The sequence below is a fragment of the Gopherus evgoodei genome, unplaced genomic scaffold (genome assembly GCF_007399415.2).
Source record: "Gopherus evgoodei ecotype Sinaloan lineage unplaced genomic scaffold, rGopEvg1_v1.p scaffold_39_arrow_ctg1, whole genome shotgun sequence".
NCBI classification, from domain to species: domain Eukaryota; kingdom Metazoa; phylum Chordata; order Testudines; family Testudinidae; genus Gopherus; species Gopherus evgoodei.
Genome location: NW_022060060.1, coordinates 1,067,380 through 1,076,720, shown reverse-complemented (window position 1 = coordinate 1,076,720; position 9,341 = coordinate 1,067,380). Strand labels below are relative to the sequence as shown.

The following is a 9,341-nucleotide window of genomic DNA, read 5'->3' as shown; positions in this document are numbered from 1 at the left end:
AGCGCCAGGCCTCAGCTTCCCATCCCGCCTGGGGACCGAGCCGCCAGCCGCAGACATGACCCCCAGCCTGGCCATCGCCTTCCTCCTGCTGCTCCCAACGGGTACGGGCGGGATCTGCCCTGCCGCTGGGCGCACGGTACCGCGTGTTCCCTAATAACTGCTCCTCTGGGAATCGCTGCAGCATTTCCCCTTTATTTCTCCTCTGCAGGTGTCTATTCCCAGGTCAGCCTGGTGGAGTCCGGAGGGGGAGTCAAGAAGCCCGGGGAGACCCTCAGACTGACCTGCACAGTCTCTGGGTTCTCTCTCACTAGCTACGGGGTGCACTGGGTCCGCCAGCCAGCGGGGAAAGGGCTGGACTGGCTGGGAGTTATCTGGGGTGATGGAAGCAATAACTACAATGATGCTCTCAAAAGTCGCCTCACCATCAGCAGAGACTCCTCCAAGAGCCAAGTGTTCCTGCAACTGAGCGGCCTGCAGCCCGGAGACACCTCCGTTTATTACTGTGCCAGACACACAGTGAGAGGGAACCTGTCAGAGCCGGCACTAAAACTAACCGTGCAGAGAACCAGCCTTCCTGTGTGAGTGACAGAGAGCAGCAGCTGCCAGCACCGCGGTCTCTCTGCTTCCTTAGTTTTTTGCTTCATGCAGATTCCTCAGAAAGATACAAGCGCTTATGAGTTAAACTCCATATGGCCCAAAATCACACAGTGAATCAGCGACACCGAGCCTGGGAATGGAACCCAGGAGTCCTGACTCGCAGGGCCCTGCTCTGCCAGTTTGTCTATTATTGTGTTGACAAAGGGAAGGAAAGACTCCAGGGATATTCAGACCTAGACTCACGCTATAGCAACTAGATTATTCTTCCCTCTCACCATGGCTGGAGAAATAAACACGGAGTCTTTACGCTGGTGCCCGCTGCAGACACTAGAGCCCGATTATCATTTGAGAGCCAGGAACAGACCCCAGGCTTTCTGTTTCATGGAGGACAAAGTCTGAGTGGTTGGCCCAAGGGCCTGTGGACAGAAAGAAAAAAGCCACCAACACCTCACTCTGGAGTCTGGCTCTATGCCTGCAAGGTTGTGAGCGGGCTAAATCTCTCCCCTCTCAGCCCATTGATAAATCTCTGCCAGGGCTGCCTCTAGGTTTTTTGCCACCCCGAGAAAAAATCCCTCCCAGAGAGCAACTACTGAAGCAAAAAAATAAAAAAACTCTCCTGGAATGCCACCCCTGGAATTCCGGGTCCCTCCATCCCTCTCTTCCCTTGCTGCCGCCGAAGAGGAGGAGAGGGAGTGCTGGGAACAGAGCCCGGGGCTGGACCAGCCGAACGTCTGCAGGGTCTCTTTCTCTTTAAGATCTTGCCATCCTTACTAATGGGACTGACCCCACTGGCTCCGGTGGAACAATTTGTGGGGTAAGGATTACTCAGGCTAGGAAGGGTTTGAAGGGCCACTCTCAAAATCCCAATGGAGCTGAAATCAAGAACCTCTCCGAGCAAAGACCTCACTGTTTCCAATCAGGTTTGCCTTTCTGGGCTCGAATCTATGTCGGGTTTAAATGGAAATCGGTACCGTTTCCAAGCTAATCAGTTTGCATCAAACTCTGAAGCCCTCATTCCCAAATTTCAGGGATGTGCAAGGGGCCAGCACATCTGGGAAGAGGAGAGCACATAGGGGCTAGCATGGACGTGTCAGCCAATGCAGGGTCCCTTCACTGGGATACCTTGTAACTGCGATGGTTTATAACAGGGATAGGCAACCTTTGGCTGAGCCGGTTTGTTTACCTACTGCTTCTGCAGGTTCAGCCGATTGCGGCTCCCACTGACTGTGGTTTGCCGCTCATGGCCAATGGGGGCAGCGGGAAGCAGCATGGGCCAAAGGATGTGCTGGCCGCGGCTTCCCACCGCCCCCAATGGCCTTAGCAGCACGATCTGCGGAACCTGCCGACGCAGCCCGGCCAACCAGGATGCTTACCCCAGGACCCGGTGCCAAATGTTGCCAATCCCTCTAAAGTTTATAATGTAAGAACGCAGTAAGGCACCTGAGAGGTGCAGGGCCACCCCAGGGCAAGTGGGACAATCTGCCCCAGGCTCCCACGAGAATACAGTGTTCTATAATATTGCAACTCTGCTTTTTATGGAAGGAGCCCCCAAAATTGCTTTGCCCCAGGCCCCCTGAATCCTCTGGGCAGCCCTGGGTAAAAAACCCCAATACCTCCCCCCACCTTCGGCTCCGGGACCCACTGTCAAAGTGCCCTGAAGACCCACGGCAGGGGTCCCCTGCCACAGAATTACCGAAGACCCAGAGCAGAAGAGGCTCTGGGGGCCCCAGCCTCGTTAGAGTTTTCTGGTGTTAACAGAGCGAGTGAAGGACCCCGCTCCAGCGGCCCAGAAAACCTCTCGGAGCCCCTTCGGGGCCTGGGCAAATTGCCCCACTTTCCACCCCCCTCCAGGTGGCCCTGGACCCTTCTCTGAGCACTACCAGCTCTCTTCAAACCAGAAGCCTCACTGAGATGAATGGGAAACTCCCAGAGAGGAAAGAAAGCAGCACTTGGCCCCTGACCCACATCTGAACTCAGGGCCCGCTTTAGCCCAATTCCACCAATTCCCTCAAATCGGCTCCAAGCCTAAGAGTGCCCCATGTTCAGTGAGAATCCCTTCCTTGGCTAGAGGTGCCCTTTTAATTTTTACTCACTTAGTGGAGCTCCCGGTCTTTGGTGGTGGGTCCTTCGCTTGCTCTGGGTCTTAGGCAGCACTTTGGCAGTAGGTCCTTCAGTGCCCCAGGAAGATCTGGAGTGAGTGAAGGACCTCCAGGGAAGACCCAGAGCCCCGCCTGGTGAGTACAAGCCCCATGTGTTTCTTTTACATTTTTTTTTATAGTCATCCTTGCTGGCCCATGGAAACTGTTCGAATTTGGCCCTGCACTTCCTAAAGTCGGCCCTGTCTGAACTTCCCACTACACATTTCCCTCTGCTCCCTCCCTGCACTTTTCAGCAGAGCAGGACATTGCTGGGAAGGCGGATGGGCAGGGAAATCAGTCCCAGCCCCCGCTCAGGACACCAAGGAATTTTCACCTGCTAGAGAGAGTCTCAGCACAGTTGGATCCTGTGACCTGACCCCACTCGAGTCACTGACCCCCAATGACCGGCCATTCCACAGCCTCATGGCCCAGGAGTCTCCCACTACCAGGTAACTTCATTATAAGCAGGCCCTGAATACACGTTATGGGGAGCAGTGTCTTTAAAGACATTCATGTCTTCCTTATGCAAAGGAAAAATGAGGAACTCGCCGCTCCCTGTGAGAGCCAGACTGGTCTCTGAACCCGAGTGCAGTAATTCGTATCAGTAAGGGAAGGAGTTTGAGTCTCTTATAAGGAGGAGGATATGCAAATAGGGGTGACAGGTTCCTGTTTAAATCTCTCTCTCTCTCTCCATGCCCAGGCTGCAGGCCTAGAGACAAGGAATTACCAGCCAATACCCAACACCCCCATGAGAACTTTCCCCTCCCACACCACGCAAATGAGACTTTGACTGCAATTCCTTTTCATTGTAGCAGCTTGAAAGTTAATTTCTCCCAGTGGTTGTCCCAGGTACCCGTTCCCAGCTTCTGATGGAGTGCGCAGGGGATGTGAAAAAAGCCCGGAGACTCTCTCCATCTCCCTGAAAGCCTCTGGGTTCATCTTCAGCAGCTTCTGGATGCATTGGGTCTGACAGGGCCCCGGGAAGGGGCTGGATTGGGTCTTCCTCCTGTATCCGAGTGTGGAACTACACACTACTCCCACTCTGTCAAAGGGCGATTCGTCACCTCCAGGGATAATCCCAACAACCTGCTGTATTTGCAAATGACCAGCCCGAGACCAGAGGACACTGCCCGGTATCGCCGTGCCAGAGACACAGCGACATGAGTCCTAATAGTGTTAATACAAAAAATTCAACCTGCAGAATTGCTTTCTCCAGTGCGCCGCGTAGGGGCAGCAGATTCATACACAATACAGCTATAAAAGCAGCAAAGAATCCTGTGGCACCTTATAGACTAACAGACGTTTTGGAGCATGAGCTTTCGTGGGTGAATATCCACTTCTTCAGATGCATGTGGTGGAAATATCCAGGGGCAGGTATATATATGCTAGCAAGCTAGAGATAACGAGGTCAGTTCAATCAGGGAGGATGAGGCCCTGTTCTAGCAGTTGAGGTGTGAAAACCAAGAGAAGAGAAACTGGTTCTGTAGTTGGCAAGCCATTCAATTGGCTTTAACCCTATAATTCCCTGGCTATGTCACCCATTGCGCCACAGAGCTCCTATGGGCCTGTGGGAGAGAAAGCACTCACTTTCTGTGTGCACCCACACTCAGCTACTCCTGGATATGAGTCAAGGCTGGGATTTTCAAAGGAGTCTTGTGGATTTAGTTACCCACCTCACATCCCAAGCTCACAATCCAATACCTCAGGTTGCGTAAAGGGGTGGAGCTAAGGGGGAACTCACATGACATTTCCATAACTCCATACTGTCTGCTGACGGGGAACACTGCAGGTCAAAGCTGTAGGAGTCAGCACAGTCCTGCCACCGAGCCCTTTCTAGTGAAGAAAGAAAGAAAGATTTTATACAAACCTATTTACTAAATGATACTTAATGGATGGGGTGTATGGGATAGATAGATAGACAGATAGATGGGGGGTGTATGGGAATAGATAGATAGATGGGGGTGTATGGGAATAGATAGATCATCACGCAACTGCGTTCATTTAGTGATTCTTGTGTGATGAACTGGAAATGTTCTTGATGTTTCCTCTGAATACTGTGTTGGTGCCTCAGTGTCCCCTATGCAGTTCTTAAGTATCTAGGTGGAGGGATAAGGGCATGTGATTGCTGAAGAGCAAAGGGCCAGTGCACTTAAATGCCTGGCACTCTGTCTCCTAGCAACTGATGGCCTGGGCCCCTCCTCTCCAAAGGTGCCAGCTGAAGGTGTTGGAGACAAAGGGATCAGGTGACCTCCTGGCCCGGGAAAGGCACTAAGCAGAAAGAAGGGGCTGGAAGGGGTGGTTAGTCTAGAGCTGGCTGGGGTCGAGGAGTGAAGTGCAGACCTGGGGGTCTGGCTCACTGCCCCCCAGAATGGACCCGACAGAGGGGTCCGGTTCGCTGTACCTACAAGCTCTGTTTTAGACCCTGTTCCTGTCATCGAATAAACCTCTGTGTTACTGGCTGGCTAAGAGTCATGTCTGACTGCAAAGTGGGGGTGCAGGACCCGGAAGCTTCCCCAGGACCCCACTGAGGCGGGCTCACTGTGGGAAGTGCACGGAGGGGCAGAGGATGCTGAATGCTCCAAGGAGAGACCCAGGAGGTGAAGACGTGTGAGCTTCTTGCCCTAAACAAGTCTGTTCCAAGGGAGAGGAGGCTCCCCAAAGTCCTGCCTGGCTTGGTGGGGAGCAGTTCCAGAGCATCGCCCAGGGACTACGTGACATCTTGTCACGGAGTGTCGGGAGTCCGGCCTTGCACCCCTCTTCCTGGGACCCAAAGTGACTCTCGGTCAGCCAGTAAAACAGAAGGTTTTTGGACAACAGGAACACCGGTTACAGCAGGGCTTGCAGGCACAAGTCAGGACCCCTCCATCGAGTCCTTCTCGGCTTTCAGGGTGCTTGGATCCTAGCTAGGATACCCTGAATTCCGCCCACACAGCCCCAAGCCCAAACTCAACCTGCTTCCCTCCTGCCACTCTCTTCCTTTGTCCCCTTCCCGGGCAAAGGTGTTGACCTTTCCCCTCCCTTACCTAGCTCAGGTTACAGGCTCTGGTGTGGTCCATCCCCTAAAGTCCTCCCCTGCTCTCCCATTCCCTACACAGACAGCCCCTACCCCATCATATCTCTCCCCCCTTCGAGACTGAACTGAGCGGGGTCACTCTGCCCAGTGACCTGGGGAAGTTCAGGGCCCCCTCTCCGGGACAACACGTCCGCTATCAGGTTGGCACTTCACTTCACATAGACCATGTCCATGTCATAGTCCTGCAGGAGCAGGCTCCACCTCAGGGGCTTGGCGTTGGCTTCTTTCATCTGGTGCAGCCAGGTTAGGGGAGAGTGGTCGGTGTACACGGTGAAGTGTCGCCCAAAGAGATATGGCTCTAGCTTCTTAAGGGCCCACACCATGGCCAGGCATTCCTTCCCGATGGCTGCGTAGCTTTGTTCCCGGGGTAGCAGCTTCTTACTCAGGTACACGATGGGGTGTCTCTCCCCCTTTTCATCCTCCTGCATTAACACCACCGCTAGTCCCGTGTCTGAGGCGTCGGTGAACACCATAAAAGATTTGTTAAAATCTTGGTTTGCCAGAACTGCGCCACAAACCAGAGCCTCCTTCAGCACCCGGAAAGCCTCCTGGCACTGCTCAGTCCAGATCACCTTGTCAGGCTTCCACTTTTTTCACAGTTCGGTGATGGGGCCGGCTATGGCACTAAAGTGGGGCACGAACCTTCGATAGTACCCCGCCATCCCAATAAAGGCTTGGACCTGCTTTTTGGTTTGGGGAGCAGGCCAGTCTCTGATCACCTCCACCTTGGCTGGTTCCGGCTTCAGGCAGCCGCTCCCCACTCGATGGCCCAGGTAAGATACTTCAGCCATCCCCACCTTGCACTTCTCAGCCTTTACTGTTAACCCAGCCTTTCAGAGTCGGTCCAGGACTTGTTAAACCTGGGACATGTGGTCCTCCCAGGTCTGGCTGAAGACGCAGATGTCATCAATATATGCCACGGCAAAATTCTCTATCCCCCTCAGTAGCTGATCTACCAGGCGCTGGAAGGTGGCTGGTGCTCCGTTGAGGCCGAAGGGCAGGGTCAGAAACTCGTAGAGCCCCAGACGGGTGATAAAGGCCGATTTCAGCCTGGCATCTGCGTCCAGCGGCACTTGCCAGTAGCCCTTTGTAAGATTCATAGTGGTGAGGTACCGAGCACCTCCCAGCTTGTCTAGGAGCTTGTCAGGCCTGGGCATGGGGTAGGCATCAGATACGGTAATGGCACTGAGCTTTCGATAGTCCACACAGAACCGGATTGACCCATCCTTCTTGGGGACCAGCACCATGGGCAAGGCCTAAGGGCTGGAAGACGGCTGGATCAACCCCAAAGCCAGCATGTCCCTGACCTCTCTTTCAAGATCCTGGGCAGTTTTACCAGTGACCCGAAAAGGGGAGCATCTTATAGGGGGATGTGACCCGGTCTCCTCCCGGTGAACAGTCAAATTAGTGCGTCCAGGCTGGTTGGAAAACAGCTGTCGGTATAGATGCAGCACCCCTCTGATCTCAGCGTGCTGGCCCGGGGTCAGTTGATCAGAGAGGGGAATCGCCTCCAGGGGGGAACCCGCTTTGGTCCCAGGAATAGATCTACTAAGGGGTCACCTCCCTGCCCCTCCCAATGTCCACACACAGCCAACACCACATTCCCCCTGTCATAGTATGGTTTAATCATGTTCACATGGTACACCCGACGGTGATGTGCCCGGTTTGACAGCTCCACCACATAGTTTACCTCATTCAGTTGCTTGATAACCTTGAAGGGCCCTTCCCAGGTGGCCTGGAGTTTGTTTCTCCTCACGGGGATGAGAACTATCACCCGATCCCCGGTGGCGAAGGCACGGGCCCGTGCCGTGTGGTCATACCAGACCTTCTGCCTCCTCTGGATTCCCTGGTGCCCTGCGAGAGGGATGTCATGGGCCAGGTACAGCAGCTTGTGGCGAAACTTCTGGGGAACCACCAGCTGCCTCCTGATCCCCCATGACTCTACTTCCCCTGGGGAGCCCATTCTCGGTACAGGAACCCCTTCTCCCACAGGAACCTCTCCTTGCAACCTCTCCTCATGGTCTGTACCGTACTAAGGTCAGCCCGGTCCCTGTGCTTCCGCAAGGAGGGATCTTTCTGCAACTCGGCCTGGAACTCAGCAGCTGGGACAGGGATGGGGACCGGCTCTCTCTTGCTAGCTGGATCTGAAGCCGCAGCCTCTCTGAACCGTTCCCCTGGGCATTCACCGCTCCCTGGGTTAGGGTCCTGCACCTCGGGTCGAGTACCTTCCCCGTTGTCGGGGTGCAGTGCCCTTTGCCGACTCTGACTACGAGTCACGACCAGGGCACTCTGGGTGTTACTAGGCCAGTACTCGAGGTCCCCTCCCATCAACACGTCCGTGGGCAAATATCGGTGTACCCCCACATCCTTGGGGCCCTCCTTGGCCCCCCACTTGAGGTGTACCCTTGCCATGGGCACCTTGAATGGGGTCCCACCCACGCCCATCAGGGTCAGGTAGGTGTCGGGCATCATCTGATGTGAGGCCACCACCTCGGGCCAGGCTGGCATCACCTCTGCGCCCGTGTCCCAGTCCCCAGTGACCTTCCTCCCATCTACCTCCAGGGAAACAATGCACTCTTTCCGGAGGGGCGGACCCCGCCCACCCGGTAAACCAAAAACCCAGAGCCTGGAGCATCCACAGGTGGTATGTTGCCAGCCCCCCTTTCCTGGGAATGTAGCCCCTCCTCCGATTGGGTTTTTACCCAGTCCACCCTCTGCAGGTTGGGTCTGCTTGGTCTGTCCCTGAGCTTGGGGCACTGGGCCCGTATGTGGCCTCATTGGCCACAGCGATAGCAGCCCATGTCTCGTGGGTCCCCTTGAGTGGGTTGGAGGGACCTGACGCTGGACGTTCCCCTTTTGGGTGGGTTCTCCATAGGGCTCCTTTGGGAGGTCCCATGATGACTCTCTCTCTGCGTTGAGGCAGGCCTGCTCCTTTGAGACTCTTCCCTGCCATCCCCTGCCTGACTGTCCACAAATTGGTTGGCCAGCTGGCCTGCATGCTGTGGGTTCTCCGGCTTCTGGTCCATCAACCACAGCCTCAAGTCGGACGGGCACTGCTCGTACAGGTGCTCCAGTAGGAATAGGTCAAGCAGGTCCTCTTTAGTTTGGACCCCAGCTGTCCACTTGCGGGCATACCCCTGCGCCCGGTTGACCAGTTGTAGGTATGTGACCTCACGGGTTTTACGCTGGCTCCGGAACTTTTTCCGGTACATCTCAGGAGTCAGCCCAAACTCGCGGAGCAGGGCCTGTTTGAACAGTTCGTAGTCCACTGCCTCCGCCCCTTTCAGTCGGCTGTACACCTCCACGGCTATGGAGTCCAGTAAGGGGGTGAGAACTGCAATCCTGTCTGCAGGGTCAACCCTGTGCAGCTCGCAGGCATTCTCAAAGGCCGCCAGGAAGGTATCTATGTCCTCCCCCTCCTTACGCCGGGGCAGCAAGTGCTTATCAAAGCTCTTTGTAGGCTTGGATCCCCCCTCACTCACCGCAGCCGGAGCCTCACTGCTCCTCAGCTGGGCCAGGTCAAGCTCATGTTT

At 55.1% G+C, this 9,341-nt stretch overlaps 1 gene segment (V, D, J or C); it reads left to right on the top strand.

The window, feature by feature from the left end:
• Positions 1–599, top strand: LOC115642346. The segment is given in 2 exon segments: positions 1–101; positions 209–599. Coding segments are annotated over 2 exon segments (420 nt in total).
• Positions 600–9,341: the final 8,742 nt, after the last annotated feature.